General features: G+C 50.2%; 2 protein-coding genes across 6 annotated transcripts in view; one reads left to right on the plus strand and one right to left on the minus strand.

Annotated features, from left to right (window-relative positions):
• Positions 1 to 261: 261 nt before the first annotated feature.
• YBEY (ybeY metalloendoribonuclease) lies at positions 262 to 7,353 on the minus strand. 5 transcript variants are annotated; one of them, XM_069472194.1, is made up of 6 exons: positions 7,302 to 7,353; positions 6,413 to 6,666; positions 3,162 to 3,290; positions 1,695 to 1,763; positions 1,133 to 1,247; positions 262 to 542 (listed from the first exon to the last, which is right to left on the minus strand). In XM_069472194.1, exons 2-5 carry the CDS (start codon positions 6,620 to 6,622, stop codon positions 1,161 to 1,163), a joined length of 495 nt encoding a protein of 164 aa, XP_069328295.1. In that variant the 5' UTR covers positions 6,623 to 6,666; positions 7,302 to 7,353; the 3' UTR covers positions 262 to 542; positions 1,133 to 1,160. The 5 variants fall into 5 exon arrangements, with proteins under 5 accessions (XP_069328295.1, XP_069328296.1, XP_069328298.1 ...); XM_069472195.1 differs by having other exon boundaries at positions 531 to 542; positions 1,144 to 1,247; XM_069472197.1 differs by lacking the exon at positions 262 to 542 and having other exon boundaries at positions 622 to 1,247; positions 6,548 to 6,666.
• A 988-nt stretch (positions 7,354 to 8,341) lies between these two features.
• MCM3AP (minichromosome maintenance complex component 3 associated protein) overlaps positions 8,342 to 20,148 on the plus strand; it is a 40,728-nt gene continuing 28,921 nt past the window's right edge. Inside the window, exons 1-9 of the mRNA XM_069474876.1 lie at positions 8,342 to 9,644; positions 9,884 to 10,107; positions 12,952 to 13,030; positions 13,280 to 13,424; positions 15,003 to 15,193; positions 15,825 to 15,964; positions 16,889 to 17,086; positions 17,386 to 17,654; positions 19,967 to 20,129. Of these exons, the coding sequence (XP_069330977.1) occupies positions 8,423 to 9,644; positions 9,884 to 10,107; positions 12,952 to 13,030; positions 13,280 to 13,424; positions 15,003 to 15,193; positions 15,825 to 15,964; positions 16,889 to 17,086; positions 17,386 to 17,654; positions 19,967 to 20,129 (2,631 nt within the window). The 5' untranslated portion in view covers positions 8,342 to 8,422. The remainder of the gene's footprint in view (positions 9,645 to 9,883; positions 10,108 to 12,951; positions 13,031 to 13,279; positions 13,425 to 15,002; positions 15,194 to 15,824; positions 15,965 to 16,888; positions 17,087 to 17,385; positions 17,655 to 19,966; positions 20,130 to 20,148) is intronic.

Below are 20,148 nucleotides of genomic sequence, written 5' to 3' on the forward strand. Positions count from 1 at the left end.
CCCAGCGCAGTGGAGCCATCGCAGCTCACTGCAGCCTACAGGCGCACCCCCCGCCCCCCAGCTAATTTTTAAAAAATTTCTGTAGCGATGAGGTCTCACTATGTTGCCCAGGCTGGTCTGCAACTCCTGGGCTCAAGCGACCCTCCCACCCTAGCCTCCCAAAGTGCTGGGATTACAGGCATGAGCCACTGCTCCCAACCCCTTGCTTTTTAATGTTATTTTTATTTAAATATTATTTTTAGGTATCGTGCATAAGTTTTCATTCCCTCCCTCTGAGGATAGATTCGTTCATTCCCTAAGATCCTCACAAGCAGGCACCTGTTTCTACCTTTGTATCCTTGGAACCTTCCAGGTGGGAGACAAGATGTTGCCGCTCAGCCGCGCAGGCGTCCGTCTGGCCTGCTCCTGCGGGTGGGAACGACCGATTCAGCTGGACGGGCAGGTCTGAGCTCTGCCCGAGCCCGGCGGAGCCGCAGTGCTGACATCTGCTTCTCTCGGAACCATCTCTGTGCATTTTTGGATGTGATTCCAGAAACTGTGCTCTTGTTAAAAAAGCATGAATTAAAAAAGCATGAATATATCTGACACTATATCCTATTTTCACACGGATTTTTTTTTAACATGGCTTTTCTCTTTGGTTCTATTTCTCAACATAATTATTTATTTAATAGGGGAAAGAAATGTGGCAAGAGTTGACGGTCTTTGGAAGGCCTGGTCACTGGCTGGCTGGGCCACCTGGGCCTCGACACTAGACTGGAGCTCAAGGTTAAGGAGCTCCGAGGGCTGGGGCGGGGCTCCCGGCAGGGCAGCCCCTCCTGCGGACCCGGGCGCATTCCTCCAGCGGGCTGCAGAGGTTCGACAAGTGCCTCTTCCCCAGAGCGCTGGAATTCCGAGGAAAGATCAGTAGACGCCCAGAGAACAGAATGAGGTTTACATGTTCTTTCAGTTCTCAGAGTTGTAAAAGCATCTCGTGTGTCCTACACAGAGGAAGGAATGGGAATTTCTGCTGTGCGTCAGTGCTCCACTCAGGGGTTTAGCCCCCACGTGGCTGGTGCCTCTGCAGCCCACGGGACAGCGACGGCCAGCTGAGCCCTCCATCCCTGGGGCCCAGAGGAGAGGGGTCCGTCCCCACCCTGTCCTCACGTCCAGAGCATCAGGCATCAGAAAAGGCCCCTGCTCAGGGGCTGGAGGCTGGTTCCCGTGCGTAGGTTCAGCTCGTCCAACACCAGCTTCTCCTTCTGGTGCATCTGGGGGGGAGGAGGACGTGCTGGGCGTGGCCCCGGGGAGGGAGCCCCCGCCCCCGCCCGCGCCCCGGGGCAGCTCCGTGGCGGCTCCGCCTGGCCGCGAGGCTGCGGCCGATTCCGCACAGCTGAGACCCGCACCTGCGCTCAGCGCCAGCCCGCGGGCAGGGAGGGCCCCCGGGAGAGAAAATCTTCTGTAAAGATTTTCTAAACGTTAAGCCTTCTGACCAAACAGCACGTACTGGTGCTCAGGCCTTCCTTCCTACAGCGAACACACAGCACAGCTAAGCGTCATCGGGCCCCGGGATGTTTACAACAAACATTTGCGAGGCTTTCACGAAGGGCAAGGGAAGCCTCGGTCTTGGCCTGGGGTCCCTAGGTCTCGGGCCGGGCGAGGCCTGGGGGTGCCAACCAGACACACCCCCTTGAGTGGGAAGGTCGTCGGGCTCCTACCTTCTGCCACTCTGCCTCTGTGCTGTGTGTGAAGCCCAGCAGGTGACAGAGTCCATGGGTGGCAGTCACCTGTGAGAATAGTTAAAATACAAATCAGGGGACGATCCAACAGGAAGCTGTCCCTTCAGGAGCACCCCCAGGGTCACGGACTGCTCTCGGTAAGTGGGACGCAGTTGCCCAAGCTCTCCTGAGTCAGGGACGCTGGGGCAGGGCCCTGCAGGAAAAACCCACCCACAGCGGGGGCTAGGAGTATGGACCTGGTCAGGACCTGCCAGCACTGCCGGGAGGGGTTCGTTTAAAAAGAATGAGGCAGCCAGTGGGAGAGCCACGTGCTGGGGAGAGAGGAACAGGGAGTGGGGCAATTGGGGCCAGCCTCCCTGAGCTCAGAGGGGAGGGGGTACAGCCCGCACACCAGGCCCAACCCGGGGAGGGTGGGGACAGGAGAGTCGCATGGGGCAGGGGCCTCAAGCAGACCCCAACTTTACTGGACGCTCTGCGCAGAGGGGGTTTGGAGGCAGAGGCGGAGCACCAGCTGCTGGCATGGGAGGACCCACTGGGCCATCTCCACCCCACAGGGGAGGGCTCCAGGACAGAGCCCAGAGCGGGAGAGGGAAGAGGAGGGAAGGCCCGCGAACCAGCGGGTCAGAAATGCTCCTCTGAGCAGGTGCCCTGGAGACTAGAGGTGGCCCCAGGCTGCCAGAGGCCACCCCACGTGAGTGCGGTTGAGGGATTGAGAGGTAGACCAGGGACCGTCACTGTAGGGAGATCAAGGTCTCCCCTGGGATGGGGCGAAGGGAGGAGGCCGGCCCAGGTGGGACGTGCCTGGGGCTGGTGTGAGGCCCAGCGGGACATGCAGGGTGAGAAGGGGAAGGTGAGACGGAGGTGCCCACTCCCCACAGAGATCCCAGGCTGAGCCCACCTGGGCCGCCTCCCTTGACAGGACGAGGGAGCCCGGGCTGAGGCCACGCCCTATCGTGCTGTCCGGTGGGGAAGCTTCAAGTCACACAGGAGCACTGGGGTCCCCACAGATGAGTCAGGGGCAGCTGTTGAGCCACAGGAAGGTGCTCAGGTGAATCATGGGCAAGGCAGACATGAGTGAGTCACGCGGCTTTTTATTTTTTGCATCAAGTTGAGGAGAAACGCCTGGAAGGTCCTGGCGGCTCTGACCCCCCTTCTTGGCAGCTCAGTGAGAAGCGGACCTGGCGGGTCTCAGCGGCACAGCCTGCTCCTCTGTAGGGCTGAGCAGGCTGCCCTGGGGCTCCTGTGTGTCCACGGTGTGTCCTCTCCTCCCCCAGCACTGGCGGGGCCATGCCCACCCGCCTGGCCTGTGTGCCCCTCGTTTGCATGTTCTCCCCAGTGACCCCTGGAACCTGTGCCCCTAGTGTGGACGCAGGGGTCGTGTTCTCGACCTCCTTGCACAGCCCGAGTCTTGTTAGCCAGGAGATGTGATCTTGTGTCCCCACTTACGGTCAGGATGTCATTGTAATCTTCATCTTCTTTGCACTGCTGGAAGATAAACTCCACTCCTAGGAAAATGTCTCCCAAATTATAGTCATCTGGAAAAGCAGGCTGTGGAAATTCACCTGCTTTCAGGTTCTAAAAACGAGGAAAAGCAGACTTAGAGAACACGTCTCAGCAATAGCAACCCAGCTGAAGCCGCACCCGTGAAAGTGGTGTAGGCCGTGAGCAAGAACCGTGGTGGAGTTTCATTTTGCGGCAGCGCAGGCGTAGCCGAGAGTCAGCCGCCGCCGTCCCCAGCTCGCCTGCCGCTTAGAGGTCCCATGTCCCCAACTGGCATAAGATTTGTCATTTCCCTGGTCACTTCTATAAATGACATTGCTATTGTAAAACCTGAGACTGGTCTTTGAGAGATCTTTAGACTGTGCATTTGGAGGGGGACCAGTGGCTCTGCACGGGGACTGCATGGACATGTCCTGCAACCCCTGCCCCGACACAGACTCAGCCCAAGGAGACACCTTCTGCTTCCCAACCTGTGTGTCCATCCCCAGCACTCTGTCCACCAAGCCACCTTGAAAAACCCTGGCCCCCAAATCCTCAGGGAGACAGACTTGGGAAATTCCTCTGCGATGCTAAACTCTTCCTCTGCTGAGACCCCTGCTGTCTCAGTGCACCGTGCCGCCCCGTGCGGTGGGCAGAGCACCTGGCTGGCTGGCAACACCACCACAGGCGACGCAGGTCAGGTTCGTCCTGGACACTCTGGCTCCCTAGTCCCGAGGCACACGAGCACCCGCGCTCTGACCACATCACTCTCAAGCCGCAAGTCCAGCTGGGATAGCAGTGTGGGCCATATACACGTGCCCTAAATGTTTCCACTGTGACAGTTGTCAGAATCAAAGCGGAGCCACTAGTGCTAAAAACCCCTGACAAATAGAGCTGGGAAAGGCTGTGAAGAGAACATTCTCACGCTTACGAGCCTGACGACAAACTATCTCAAAGACTCTGCGAAAACCACAACCTGCACAAATACACTTCTGCAAGGACTCTGCCCAGCAGCTGCCTGTGCGAGCTCAGGCTGACACTGATCTCTGCAGCCAAGGATGATTACCTCTAAACAGCTATGCAATCCTCATCTTCCTCTAAACCCTTTGTCTTCCTTACCTCCCTGCGCATGCACGTTCTCACTGCAACGCTCTGCTCCCAAACATAATTCTCTTTTAGAGAGCCTCTCTCCGTTTGTTACTTAGGTCCACGGGACCTTGTCACATGAGTTACTTTCCATTTCTGTCATCCCTCCTAATGCAGAATCTCACAGATCCACAACTTCTACAGGGACACAATTTCATGGTTCTGTTCTTTCTGCTTGATGTTTCATCTTGAATAGTCTTTTTACATTTTCCTGTATAAAGCCAGTAAGGACCAGTCCACTTAGTGGAGGGCTATTTACGCTAAAGCTAGTTGCCTTTGCCTGTGGCTGGATATTTTTGTTCCTATTACAGAGAACCATGAGTGAACATTTTAATACATTTTACATTACCATTCAGCATTTTACCTTTTTTTTTTTTTTTTTGACAGAGTCTCACTCTGTCACCAGGCTAGAGTGCCACAGTGTAATCAGAGCTCACTGCAACCTCAGATCCTCCTGCCTCAGTCTCCTGAATAGCTGAGGCTACAGGCATGCGCCACCATTCCTGAAGAGATGGGGTCTTGCTCTTGCTCTGGCTGGTCTCGAACTCCTGAGCTCAAGGGATCCTCCTGGTCTGGCCTCCCAGAGTGCTGGGATTACAGGTGTGAGCCATGGCCCCTCAGCATTTTATCTCTTCAGTCTTTTATTTTCTCGGGTGGGACACCAGCAGATTAAAGAATATCCTGTTTAAAAGCTCTTGAAGTTTATTGACAAATTGCTTTCCAAAAGGTCTGCTCCAGTTTATGCTGCTACTGACATGTGGGAAGCCTTGAATAATTGCCACAATGTAGACAGTAACCTGATAGCTGTCACATTATATTTGTTGAAACTATTTACCCCAGGCTGTTCTTTTCAGTGTTAATTTTTCCAATCCAAATTCATTAATGAATCACAAAATTGCAGAAGCATTTCACTTCTCTTTTAATGCACTGATAGCATTAACAGGGGAGAGGTTGGACTCTAGTCAACTTTCCTCTTTCTGTTGGCTCTACCAGTGGAATTATGGCCCCTGGGAGGTGGGCGGCACTCCCTGTGGCCCCTGGGAGGTGGGCGGCGCTCCCTGTGGCCCCTGGGAGGTGGGCACCGCTCCCTGTGGCCCCTGGGAGGTGGGCAGCGCTCCCTGTGGCCCCTGGGAAATGGGCGGCGCTCCCTGTGGCCCCTGGGAAATGGGCGGCGCTCCCTGTGGCCCCTGGGAGGTGGGCGGCGCTCCCTGTGGCCCCTGGGAGGTGGGCACCGCTCCCTGTGGCCTCTGTGATGGGCGCCGCTCCCTGTGGCCCCTGGGAGGTGGGCACCGCTCCCTGTGGCCTCTGTGATGGGCATTGCTCAATGGGGGTTTAACATACTGTGAACTAAAATAAAATTTTAAGCACCGCCCCCCCCCCAACACTGGCCGACTGAATGGACCCTCTCGTGGCCAAGGGAATATCCTAAAACTAAATTGCCTGCCAGGAGGAGGGAGGTCAGACATGCCTCATCAAGCTGCTCTCCCTTCTTGAGGACATCCTGTGTAACCCATTAACAAGCCTAAGGGTATGCAAGACACACCTACAGGCCCTCAATTTACACAACAAATCTATGTCCGGTGGCCTATCTCTGATAAACAACAACTATGTTAAAACATTCCAAGCCTTTAGACAAAGCTTCATGTCTTTAACCAATTAGAAGCCAAAGAATTTTTAAACCCACCTATAACCTGTAAGCCCCCACTTCAAGAGGGCCCACTTTTTCGGGCCAAAACAATGTATGATTCCCACGTATTGATTTATGACTTTACCTGTAACTCTTGTCTCCCTGAAATGTATCAAACCAAACTGTAACCCAGCCACAGCGAGTCCACTTGCTCAAGGCCTCTTGGGCGTGGCTCTGGGTCATGATCCTTAAATTTGGCTCAGAATAAATCTCTTTAAAATTATTTTACAGAGTTTAGTTTCTTTCCCGTTGACAATACTGCTCTACTTTTGTGTATATTTGAAAATTTTCAAAATTAAAATTGAAAATTTTATCTGTAATGTAATTAACACAGGAAATTTACTCCGGAAGGGAGGCTAGACAAAAAGAGGAACATATTTTTTACCTCATAAAATGGAAAAGAAAGCACATCGGTTGGGACATTTTTCTCTCTGTAGATTCTATTAAGGTGCTGAATATTCTTGTTGTCAACACAGATGATTGCAAGGTCAAATTTCTGCACCCCTAAAATACTCCTTACAATCTCGATCTTCTTGCGAAGGGGCACCCTCCTGATGGGGACGACTCGCTGCAGATTTCTAATCACCAAACTCATTTCAGGATGAACAAACAGCTGTTTAAAAATATTTGCAAGGGAACCTGTGGTTAAAATTTAAGAGAAGACCAATCAGTACTAGAAAATAGTAAATTACATAAAAATATACATGCACACATAATCAAATCACTTTATTTGGTGGAATTTATTGAGAAATCTTAAGAGAATTTACATTTACTACACGGAAGATATAAAAATGAGAGCACATAAAGGAACTCACACAGTCAGGTACACCAGAATCAACATACAGCCAGAAGGAAATTAAGGCCAGTGGAGGGGAAGGAGCCATTTGTAGTGAAATCGGGTGGGTGAACCATGCGAGGAATAGGATGCCGGTGCCCGGTGGGGGTAGGGAAGGGGAGGGAGGAGTATGGGGGATGGGCAGTGGGGGAGGGGAGAGGACAGGTATGGGGAGGGAGGGGTATGGGGGATGAGGCAGTGGGGGAGGGGAGAGGACGGGTATGGGGAGGGAGGGGCATGGGGGATGGGCAGTGGGGGAGGGAGGGGTATGGGGGATGGGCAGTGGGGGAGGGGAGGGGGAGGTATGGGGGAGGGAGGGGTGGCAGGAGAAGAGGGTGGGAGAGGCCGGCGCATGGGGTCTTCTTTGGTCTGGGGGCTTTCCGCGGGCCCACACCACGACGTCCTCATTTCGCAGATGAGGAACCCGCCACGCACGTACCGCTATGTGAAGCCGGCGGAGCCTGCGCCAGGACACGGCGGCGGCGCGAGAGCGGCGGCCCACCCCACCGGAAGCCCCGCCGCCACCGAGAGACCGGAACCTGAAGGCAGTGGGACCGGCTGGGACCCGGCGGCGCGGCGCGGCGCGGACCGGAAGTCGTCAGTCCGCCGCGATTTTCCGCCCGCTGGGCGCAGTGAAACGCTGGCTTCCGGCGGCCTGCTGCTGCGCTTCTATCCCGGCACTGGGGGACCCGGAGCGGTGGCGGTGGGCGGCGGGCCTCGGTGTGCTGCGGCCGGACGGTGAGCGGCGCCTGGAGGCTGGGCCGGCGGGGACGCCCGCTGCCTTCCCCGCGGAGCCCTGCGCTCCCCTCCGCACCGGCGCCGACGGCGGACCGGGCGGGACGGCGGCCTTCGAGACCCTTCGGACTGTGCCGGGTGAAAGACCCCCTCCTGTGAGCAGCCGCCCCCCCCCACCCCCGCCGGGAGGCAGCGTCTGCGTGCGGACGCGCTGGTCCTTTGAGCGAGTTCCTGGGGCGGTCGCTAGGGTGTGAAAAACTGTGTTTCTGTGCTTGGGGAGAGTACTGAGTGCTCCGGGTACGCGGAGAAAAATTAGGTGGGAGGAAACACTGGAACACTAATGTTTTAACGGTGTTACATTGTAAATCTCTGGCCATGGAAAATGAAAGAAGTCAGAGAAATTCCTCTCTTTAAATTGAAAGGTATAATGGTATTCTTTTTTTATTTATTAATAATTGAGGTTTCTCTTGAATTTGTCAATTCAGTAAAATGATTTGGATTTTTTTTTAAAAAATCGTAAAGTATCACATTTTAATCCTGTGTAACAAAGTAATTATTTGTAGCACTCTCTACTCTGCCCTCCAGCAAAAATCTATTGGCTCTCAGAAAATAATAGTGCTTTGGCTGCCTTTTAAGTAATTATCTTTAGAGTATGACATGATCAAAAATTAATTTCTTAGTCTGCTAGCAGAATACAGTTGTGATGATCTGAATTTTTGTCTTTCAGCTTATCTTGATGTGAAGGGAGCTCCCTAGTGCAACATACTAAGGAAGAAGACTAATTTTGTACACATAATTATTACCTTTTGATAATTGGATTAGAAGATGAACCCAACAAATCCTTTTAGTGGGCAGCAGCCTAGTGCTTTCCCATCCTCTGGTAGTGGCATGGGATCATTTCAGACTAAGGCACCATTTCGATTTGGTCAACCTCCCCTTTTTGGACAAAACAATATGTTATCTGGGAAGAGCTCAGGATTTTCACAGGTACCCAGCTTTCCAGCATCTTCTGGAATAAGTCATTCCTCTTCAGTGCAAACATCAGGATTCACCCAAACTTCAAGTGCTGGACTCTTTTCTGGACTTGAACACACTCCTACCTTTGTAGCTACCTCTGGGCCTTCAAGTTCATCTGTGCCCGGAAACCCAGGATTCAGTTTTAAATCACCCACCAATGTTGCTGCTTTCCCAAGTACTTCTACTTTTGGACCAGAAGCTGGAGAAATAGCAAGCTCTGGTTTTGGGAAAACAGAATTCAGCTTTAAACCTCTGGAAAATGCAGTGTTCAGACCAATATTGGGGGCTGAATCTGAGCCAGAGAAAACCCAGAGCCAGATTTCTTCTGGGTTTTTCACATTTTCCCACCCAATTAGTAGTGGATCTGGAGGCCTGGCCCCTTTTTCTTTTCCTCAGGTGACAAGTAGTTCAGCTACCAATTCAAATTTTACTTTCTCAAAACCAGTTAATAGTAATAATTCATCATCTGCCTTTACTCCTGGTTTGTCAAACCCAAATGTAGAGGAAGAGAAGAGAGGACCTAAATCGATATTTGGAAGTTCTAACAGTAGCTTCAGTAGCTTCCCGATGTCGTCTTCTGGGGCGTTGGGCGAACCCTTCCCAGTTAGCAAAACAGATGTCAGACAAGCGTGTGAAGAAGGTGTTTCCCAGATGGAGCCACTTCCCAGCCTCATGAAAGGACTGAAAAGGAAGGAGGACCAGGATCGTTCCCCAAGGAGACATGGCCATGAGACAGGAGAAGATTTGGACCCTCTGTCCAGGGGTGATCACCCCCCAGATAAACGACCCGTGCGCCTGAATCGACCCCGAGGAGGCACTTTGTTTGGTCGGACGATACAGGATGTTTTCAAAAGCAATAAAGAAGTAGGTCGTCTGGGCAACAAGGAATCTAAAAAGGAAATTGGCTTTGTTGAGTCTGGGGAAAGTGACCACATGGCCATTCCAGGAGGGAGTCAGTCTGTCCTGGCACCTTCCCGGCTTCCAGGTGTGAATAAAGAGGAAGAAGCTGCAAGTAGAGATAAAAAAGAAGGTGAGCTCTCAAAATGTACCGTGTAGAGTAAATCCTGGCAGATTCTCAGTAAGTTTCTCTGGCCATTAGCTTGATTTTTCACATAAAACCCCGATAAACATCGGGGATCCTAACATACAGGATCTTGGAGCAGCTCTTACATCCATGAAAATTTCCTTTGCTTTTGCACAGTTGGTGCCTCCCGTTATTCGAAAGAGTTACGTCTCATGGATTTACGGGTCTGTTCTCTGAACTCCTAGATTCTCTGAGAGGAACTCCTGTGCGTCAGAGCAAAAGAAGTGAGAGCACAGACAGTCTTGGGGGCTTGTCTCCCACCGAAGTCACAGCAATCCAGTGCAAGAACATCCCTGACTATCTCAACGACAGAACCATTCTGGAGAACCACTTCAGCAAAATTGCTAAAGTGCAGCGCATCTTTACCAGGCGCAGCAAAAAGCTTGCGGTGGTGCATTTTTTTGATCATGTGAGTACTCCTGACTTGCCATTGGTTACGCTAAATTTGAACTTTGCTAATTTAAAGCCTTTTTTTTTTTTTTTTAAATCCATCAGTTATTTGCTATACTGTAAGAAAAGGACTGAAATACCTTCTCAAATACTTCTTAGAGTGGCTGGGGTAGCACTTTTTATTTTATAACTTGGAGTTGTTTGTGAAAAGCTCCAAGTCCCTACAGGGTGCTGTGTTCGAGAGATGCCGGGAGAGTGGTTCCCATGAAGTCAGATGCATCGGAAAGGCTTTGGAGTGGCTCTGTAACCACTAAAGTTTTCAAACTAGAGTCTTTGGGTTTTGTTTTTGTTGTGTTTGGTCATGATACATGATCACTGTAAACATTCAAACAATGCAGAAAAGGTGAAACTCCTTCACGACACTGTCCCCCAGAGATAATGGCTGTTAATCACTGGGTTTGTATTGTGACTTTAAATGTATGCGTAAGACGTTGGCTGTAGGGTGCATGTGTGCCTGGAGTGCTCATGCTATGTACCTTTATATCTTTATTATCTTTTCTGAATAGTCTTATGGGAAAAGTTCTGTAGGAATGTATAAAATAGAAGGCATATTTTATGACTTTTTTTAATGATACAAGTATTGCCTGTATATGTAGGGAGATGACCCAGAAAGCTCTACTGGGGGGAATATAAAATCACTGAAGTTCTACCCCTGATGATAACAGCGATGAATATTTTGGGTTTTGCAACTATGTACTCAAATATTTGGTCTTTGCAAATATGTAGTCATACTGTTTTTACACAAATGGGATCATACTGCATATGCTGTTTGATAACCTCTTCATGTAGTAATCTTCACTATTTTATGAAATCAATAAATAGTTTAGGATGGGATTATTAAATGTCACATGGCATCCTATCCTGTTTACTTGGCCATTTTTCTGTTTTTGGATATTTTTGTGCATACATTTATGATTAATTTATATCCTTTTTTTAAATTATTGAAAATAAAAATTTTGTGCCAAAATATACAGTAGTCCTCCACTTTCTTCAGTTTCAGTTACACATGGTCAACTGCAGTTGGAAAATATTATAACACATAATGAGGTATTTTGAGAGAGAGACCATATCCACAAACTGTTATTACAGTACGTTATAACTGTTGTATTTGATTACTAGTTACTGTTGTGACTCTCTCACTGTGCCTGATTCATTATGTAAATTAAACTTTATCATAAGTATGTATATACAGGAAAAAACAAAGTGTATATGTATGATTTGATACTCTCCAAGCTTTGAGGCCTCCACTGGGGTCTTGGAATGTTTCCCTGTGGATGAGAGGGGACCGCCGCACTCACAGGGCTTTTACCGGGTGCCCTTCCTACTGCTGTTTTTATCAGTGCTTCACTGGCGTTAATTACATTCACAATGAGGGGCAACCATCACCGCTACATATTTCCAGAACTTTTTCATCTTTCCAAGCAGAAACTCTGTAACCACTGAGCATTAATTCCCTGTCCCTGTCCTTTTCCCAACGCTGGTAACCTCAATCTACTTTCTATCTATGAATTTGCCTATTCTAGATATTTCATACACATGAAATCATACAACACTTGTCTTTTTGTGTCTGCCTTATTTCACTTAGCGTAGCGTTTTCAAGGTTTGTCTGTCTTGTAGCATGTATCAGAACTTCACTCCTTTTTATGGGTGAATAACGTTCCATTGTGTGGATGGACCACATTTTTATTTCTCCATCTATTGATGGACACTTGGATTCTTTCCACCTTTGGCTGTTGTGAAAAATGCTCACTGGCATACAAGTATCTGTTTGAGTCCCTGCTTTCAATTTTTTTGTGTATATTCAGGGGTGGAATTGCTGAATAATATGGTAAGCCTCTTATTATTATTATTTTTTTTTTTTGAGACAGGGTCTTGCTCTGTCCTCCAGGCTAAAGTACAGTGGCATCATCGTAGCTCACTGTACCCTCAAACTCCTGGGCTCAAGAGATCTTCCTGCCTCAGTCTGCCAAGTAGCTGGGACTATAGGTGCACACCTCCACACCCAGCTAGTGTTTAAATTTTTGTGGAGACGAGGTCTCGCTATGTTGCCCAGGCTGGTCTCCAACTCCTGGCCTCAAGCGATCCTCATGCCTCGGCCTCCCAAAATGCTGGTATTACAGGTGTGAGCCACTGCACCCTCCCCATTTGTTTTTAAAGTTATTTTTTGGCTATTGCAGTGTGCTTATTCTCCTAGCTGAACTTAAAATATTTCCATGTTATAACTCATATATAAATACATTGGTACTGTAAACAACTGAATGATGCACAAAGACAAGCGCCTCCATCTCTGCTGTACCCAGGAGCAGCCCCAGGCACCTGTGTGGTGTGCGCTGTTGTGCACGTTTGTGCAAGCATGTCTGCAGGCACACTAACGTGTAGTTGGGTGCTTTGGATAAATGCTATTCCATATGTATCATTCTGCAACTTCATTTTGTGCGTAAGTGGGACTTGGCAATCTTTCTGTGCCTGTGTATGTGATCACCTGGTGAGGATCATCTCACCAAATGCCAAAGCGGTCAAGTTTATGGGTTCTATCACAGTAGAGTTCTTAATGTCAAAAAAAAAAAGCAGGGCACATGCATGCTTGTGAGACAGATACGGGAGGTGAGGTCTGCAACTGCCCCAGCTGGAGGGAGACAACACGGGCCAGACCGTGGTGGGTGGATGTGTCACTCTTGGACCAAGGACAGTGGCTCCTTGTGTTCTTGAATGGTCTGTTCTGCTCATTGCATTTGAGTTTTTGATCTCATTTCCTTTGGTGTCCTGATGTCTTCACACCTGGTGGTTGTGGACTGTTTTCCAGGCATCTGCAGCCCTGGCTAGAAAGAAGGGGAAAGGTTTGCATAAAGACGTGGCTATCTTTTGGCACAAGAAGAAAATAAGTGAGTTTTCAACTGTTCTTCTCACGGTCTCTAACTCTCTGTGTTCGAGGCCCTGTGCGTGGGAGCCCCTCCCCAGGGCCAGTGGGGGCTGCTCTGAGCGGACCCTGTGTCTCCTAGTTACTTCCCTGGGCCCTTTCTCACCTCCTGTGACAATGATAAGAATGCTCCTTCCCCAAAAGGAAAGGAGAAAAGCCCAGTATAAAGTGATTGGGGATAGCATGAACTCTTCTCTGCCTCCTGTGTCCTCAGGTCCCAACAAAAAACCCTTTTCCCAGAAGGAGAAGAAACCGGGTGAAGAAGAAGCCAGCCAGGGCACGGAGGACACGCCCTTTCAACACTCTCCTCTTGGCAAGCCTGCAGGGAGGGCTGTGGCTGGCGGCCTCCTGAGTAAAAGGTGGGACCCATCCCTCGTAATGCCTGTGTTTGGGAAGGACAGATGGGATTAGGGCAATGTGGTGACACCTGATTCAGGGCTGAGGGGTGTCTTGTCGGGGGAGACAGCTGCCAGGGACTACTGGGGGCAGAGTGGCAGGGGTCCTTCTGAACCCGCCCCTCCAGCCAGCGTGGGCTGGTGGTCCCTGGCCAGAAGACTTGGCGTTTTCTGACTGGCACTGCCAGCTGCGTGGGTGGAGGGCCCTGCTGATTCTCACGTACCCTCGGCCTAGGTTGCTGAGAAAGCCCTCACTGGGCCCTTTCCCCATCTAGGCATTTTCTCTGGAGGGTCTGGTCACAGAGCTCTTGTAGCCGGTCTAGTCCTTCTAGCCGCCGCTGCGGGAGATCCCAGCGTCCTTTCTACGCAGGGAGGCTGCTTCCTTAGGCCTGCAGAGCTCTTTTCTGCATGCGGTGCTGCCGGGTGGGCGCCGGGGGCCGTGTCCGCGCCCGGCCACTGTCCGTGCAGTCGTGCAGTTCCACCTGACCGCGCACACTGGAAGCAGGAACTGCCCCTGGGAACGCCTGTCTGTAGTAACCTCGTGTTCCCGATAATCACCCTCTTGGTTTCCAGCATGGCTGTTTGTGGGCCCAGCGTTCCACAGTGACACATGCTCTGCTGAGCTGGCTGGTGCGTGACGGGCGCTCTGTGCCCCAAGCCTTTCCTCTCACGCTGGCCCTGCCTCAACAGGACTCGGTTTAACCTTGCATGTTGTGGCCAATGTGGTGTTTTCCTCACTTTCCATTTTGTAAACTCTCCATGCAGTTGCCGGTTTGCTTTTTTCTTTTTTCTTTCTTACTCAGCCAATCTTACATCTTCTTTTACGTTCAAGTTCAGAGAATGATGAAGGCCAGCTGGAATGTGGTGAAGCTGGGAGAGAACGCCTGGTTCTCTTAGGATGTCCTGCCAGAATAAATTTCTGTATAAAAATGTGGACATAGTATTTCCTTATGCTATTAAATTTTTTTCAGGCTGAATTCTTTTCTTTGAGATAGAAATCTATAAGTGTTCATTTTAGCTATTTAAATGAGCTCATCTTTTTAAAGGTATGAAATATTCCAAAATTTAAAAAAAAAATCATTGAATACCACTTTGTGCTTATCACTGGCTCTATCAAGGCTCATCTCGGCCAGGTGCAGTGGTGCACACCTGTAATCCTACCACTTTGGGAGGTGGAGGCAGGGGGATCACTTAAGGCCAGGAGTTAGAGAGAGCAAGACCCCGTCTCTACAAACATAGACAAAATTTAGCCCCGTGTGGAGGCGCGTGCCTGTAGTCTCAGCTACTCTGGAGACTGAGGTTGGAGGATCGCTGGAGCCCAGGAGTTTGAGGCTACTGTGAGCTGTGGTGACACCACGGCACTCTAGCTGGGGTGACAGAGGGAGACCCCGTCTAAAAAAAAGGCTCATCTCATTTCAGTGTTCATAGTGTCTTAGCTTTAGGGGAGAGACAATCTTGAAAGATGAAGGGACACGTTCAGAAATGGAAACAATGTCACGGCCAGGGTGATACGAGGCCCTTAACGTGTTGTTCCCTGTGTAGCTCTCCAGTGAAGAAGCCAAGTCTTCTGAAGACCCTCCAGTTTGAGGGAGACCTTTTTGACTCAGGCTCTGAGGGCTCCGAGGGCCTTGGGCCCTGCGTGTCGTCCCTCAGCTCCTTGATCGGCACGGTGGCTGAGACGTCTGAGGAGAAGTACCGCCTGCTGGACCAGAGAGACAGAGTCATGCGCCAAGGTGTGGCCTGTGGTGGGGGAGGGCCCAGGGGCCCTGGAGGGGCGAGGGGAAGGCGGCGTCTCCTTTCCGGGGGCTCTGCCGCTGTTGGGCTGGGGCCTGTGATGCGCTGCGTGTGCAGCTGTTCCGTTCTGCGGTAGTCGTGGTTGACTGAGTCCGGTCCCGTCACTTTCTATCATGTGATTCTTGTTATGTTGAGAACTTAAGGGACACCCAGACGGCTTTAGAACAGTGGTGTATTTTGAATATTTGCATTGGTAACAATTTGGTCCTTTTGGCAAACATCCTGCACCATGATTGTTTATCATTGAGGTCGTGCTAAGAGTTACGGACGCTGGTGGAACATCTGGCTTAACGTGGGGGTACGCCCTCACCTTTCGTCTGCAGGGAGGCTCTGACTGTTGGGGGGTGGGTGGCCTCAGGGGTCTTTGTCAGCTTTGATGTCCACTGCCTGGTGGGCTAGGCCGTAAGTCCCTTCCTCTGGGACCCGTAGTTTTAGAAGTATTTTCCTTTTTCTTGGTAGTTTGTGTGTCTTTTTAATTTTTATTTTTCCTTTTATCGTTATGAAAATACACTTCTTTGGGTTGCCGCTATCTGTGTGATACGTTCTTACCATTTACTCGGCGTCATTTAGCTCGGGTGAAAAGAACCGATCTGGACAAAGCGAGGACTTTTGTTGGGACGTGCCCAGACATGTGTCCTGAGAAGGAGCGGTACCTGCGGGAGACCCGGAGCCAGCTGAGCGTGTTCGAAATGCTCCCAGGGACTGACCAGGTGAGCTCCGTGTCCCCTCATGGGGTAGGGGGAAGGTGTGCAGGAGAGGAGAGGTTATTCTTCGTCATTTCTGTACATACGGATACTTGATGTGGGTGTTTGCTTTTTTCAAAGGGTCGTGGGGATTTGTGCTGTTTTTTTTTTTTTTTTTTCCTTAACCTTTCACTCTGTCACCGTGCCTGGAGAGCCACGGCGTCATCACAGCTCACAGCAGCCTCAAACTCCTGGACTCAAGCGATCCTCCTGCCTCAGCCTCCCAAGTAGCTGGGACTACAGGCATGCGCCACCATGCCCGGCTAATTTTTTCTATATATATATATTTAGCTGTCTATATAATTTCTTTCTATTTTTAGTAGAGATGGGGTCTTGCTCTTGCTCAGGCTGGTCTTGAACTCCTGAGCTCAAACGATCCGCCCACCTCTGCCTCCCAGAGTGCTAGGATTACAGGTGTGAGCCACCGTGCCCGGCCTGATTGTCACCTTTTAACAGAAATTTTGTATTTAAAAAATGTATTCTCGGCTGGGCATGATGGCTCACACCTGTAATCCTACCACTCTGGGAGGCCGAGGCGGGAGGATGGCTTGAGGCCAGGAGTTCGAGACCAGCTTGAGCAAGAGTGAGACCCCGTCTCTACCAGGAATAGAAAACTTAGATGGGTGTGGCAGTGCACATCTATAGTCTCAGCTACTTGGAGGCTGAGGCAGGAGGATGGCTTGGGGCCAGGAGTTGGAGGTTGCTGTGAGCTGTGGTGACGCTACAGCACTCCAGCCTGGGTGACAGAACTTGTCTCTAAAGAAAAAATGTATTCTCAGATATTGATCTTGCGTGAGCGCATGTGTGATTCTCTCCTCGTTTTTACGGTGTGACTCTGCTGGAGGCCCAGCATCCGCCACCCAAGCAGCTTGTCCCTGTCCCCGTCCTTAGGTGGACCATGCGGCGGCCGTGAAGGAGTACAGCCGGTCCTCGGCGGACCAGGAGGAGCCCCTGCCGCATGAGCTGCGGCCCTCGCTGGTGCTGAGCAGGACCATGGACTACCTGGTGACCCAGATCATGGACCAGCAGGAGGGCAGCTTGCGGGACTGGTACGACTTCGTGTGGAACCGCACTCGGGGCATCCGGAAGGTATCGTCCGCCTCCGATCTGGAGACTAGAACGTGCACATCAATTCCAAAGTCAAACTGATTGTTTCCCTTTTACTCAGTTATGTGTCATCTGTAATAAAAATATACTTTTATTGAAACCATTACAAAGTCCTATTAAAATGTGCTTCATGGGCTTGGTTTCAAATTGAAATGTGAGGAGGTTGGGTCATAGGCATGATTTTCCTCAGTTGACTCTGTGCATGGGAATGTGCATGTATGAGCAGCGTGTGCAGGTGTGCCGTGTGCCTCTGTGTAATCCTCCTCCTCACCTGTGGCCAGGACATCACACAGCAGCATCTCTGCGACCCCCTGACGGTGTCCCTGATCGAGAAGTGCACGCGGTTTCACATCCATTGTGCCCACTTCATGTGTGAGGAGCCCATGTCCTCTTTCGATGCCAAGATCAACAACGAGAACATGACCAAGTGCCTGCAGAGCCTGAAGGAGATGTACCAGGACCTGCGCAGCAAGGGCGTCTTCTGTGCCAGTGAAGCAGAGTTCCAGGGCTACAATGTTCTCCTCAACCTCAACAAGGGAGACATCCTCAGGTGAACTTTCACAATCCAAACTTGGCCTAAAGCCTGAGCAACACAGCAAGATCTCATTTCTATAAAAAATAACAAAAATTAGCTGGGCATGGTGGTGGCACCTGTGGTCCCAGCCACTCGGGGGGCTGAGGCGGGACGGTCACTCAAGCCCAGAAGTTGGAGGTTGCCGTGAGCCACGATGATGCCACAGCACTCTAGCCTGGGTGACAGAGCGAGATCCTGTCTCAACAACAGCAACAGCGAAGTGGGCCTAAGATGTCTGAAGAGGCAGAGTTTAAACAGGAAAAGAGCCTTTGCGGGTAGTGGTAGCGATGGTGCTGAGTTCTGTCTGGTGGCTGCTGTTGGGCTGATAGTGAGCGGCCCTGGCGGCGGCTGTGCGGTCTGCCGGGCTGAGCGGGAGAGCGCGGTGCGCGTGGGCACCGCTGCCAGCGCATCTGACGTGGGCCCGCACACTCGTCTCTGAGCACCGTCTCTGCTTGTCAGTGCGGGGACCTGAGGGAGGAATCCTGCCAGCGGGAACAGTGAGTGAGCCAGGACCGGGAAGCTCAGGGCGCCCTGCCAGAGTTGCTGGCAGTTCTGTGTTTCCCGATAGTTTTGTCAAAGGTCTAAGTAATAAGAGAGGAAAAATTGTGTGAAACAAAAATGCTAAAAATGGAATATTAAGAATGAATGAGTTTTAGACCCTGGTCTTGATCCATAAGCAGATGTTTATATGACGTGGCAGAGTTCTCCGGGCCGTGGTTTCTGTGGTTGGTAAACCGAACTCGGTGGTGGATAGTGCCCCTTTAGTTTCAAGATTCTTCTGTTTTTGCCAAAACTTTTTTTTTTTTTTTTTTTTTGAGACAGAGTCTCGCTCTGTTGCGCGGGTTAGAGTGCTGTGGCGTCAGCCTAGCTCACAGCAACCTCAAACTCCTGGGCTCAAGCGATCCTCCTGCCTCAGCCTCCCGAGTAGCTGGGACTACAGACATGCACCACAATGCCCGGCTAATGTTTTATATATATGTTTTTAGTTATCCAACTAATTTTTTTCTATTTTTAGTAGAGACGGGATCTCGCTCTTGCTCAGGCTGGTCTTGAACTCCTGAGCTCAAACGATCCACCCGCCTCAGCCTCCCAGAGTGCTAGGATTACAGGCGTGAGCCACCGCGCCCGACCCAAAAACTCTTTTAGCTTATATTTTCCCCAAGAAGCTTGTTGCAGACTATGTAGATGTGTGATTGATTTTAAGTTTTAAAGTTAAGCCTTGTACGTAAACGGGTTATGGAAAGTGGCTGTGTAGTCTTTTCATATGTGACAAGCATTTGTCCCCATCTTGAATAATTCAGTCAAATCTATTTATTTCTAAACAAAACAAATTTAAATTTTTTGTTTCTTAGACTTTGTCATCAAACACAGCTAACAGTCAGTCAGTTGGCATTATTTTAAATTAACCTATTGATCACTGATTCCTAAATTGTTTCTTAAATTTGTTTACTTTATCATCTCTTTAAAGAAAACCTGTGCCTATCAATCTAGCCTAAGAGTGGTAGCTTTGAGGTTACTATGAATTTAGCAGACCATTTCACCATTAAGACCCTCTTTCTCAGTGTGGTTGAAATCTAGTTATTTATTTATTTTTAGAGATGGGTCTTTTTTTTTTTTTTTTGAGACAGAGTCTTGCTCTGTTGCCTGGGCTAGAGTACCGTGCCGTCAGCCTAGCTCACAGCAACCTCAAACTCCTGGGCTCAAGCGATCCTCCTGCCTCAGTCTCCTGAGTAGCTGGGACTACAGGTGCATGCCACAACCCCCGGCTAATTTTTTCTCTTTTTAGTTGTCCAGCTAATTTCTATTTTTAGTAGAGATGGGGTCTCACTCTTGCTGAGGCTGGTCTTGAACTCCTGAACTTCAAGTGATCCTCCTACCTCGGCTTCCCAGAGTTCTAGGATTACAGGTGTGAGCCACCTCGCCCGGCCATAGAGATGGGTCTTGCTGTGTCCCCCAGCTGGAGTGTAGTGGCCCAGTCACAGCTCACTGCAAACTCAAACTCCTGGGCTCAATGATCCTCCTACCTCAGCCTCCTATGTAGCTGGGACTGTAGGCGCCACCACCATGCCTGGCTAATTAAAAAAATTTTTTTTTTTGTAGAGACAGGGTCTTGCTATGTTGCTCAGGCTGGTCTTGAACTTCTGGCCTTGAGCGATTCTCCCCCCTTGGTGTCCCAAAGTGCTGGGATGACAGGGGAGAGCCACCGCGTCTGGCCGAAATCTAGTTACTTATCATTCCTTTCTTGACAGAGATTTTGTCTCACTCCTTTTCTCTCCTTTAATTAACAGAGAAGTACAGCAGTTCCATCCTGATGTCAGAAACTCCTCCGAGGTGAAATTTGCTGTTCAAGCTTTTGCTGCATTGAACAGTAATAATTTTGTGAGATTTTTCAAACTGGTCCAATCGGCTTCTTACCTGAACGCTTGTCTTTTACACTGCTACTTTAATCAGGTGAGTAACATCGCTGTGT

Source organism: Eulemur rufifrons, chromosome 7 (genome assembly GCF_041146395.1).
Source record: "Eulemur rufifrons isolate Redbay chromosome 7, OSU_ERuf_1, whole genome shotgun sequence".
Lineage (NCBI taxonomy): Eukaryota > Metazoa > Chordata > Mammalia > Primates > Lemuridae > Eulemur > Eulemur rufifrons.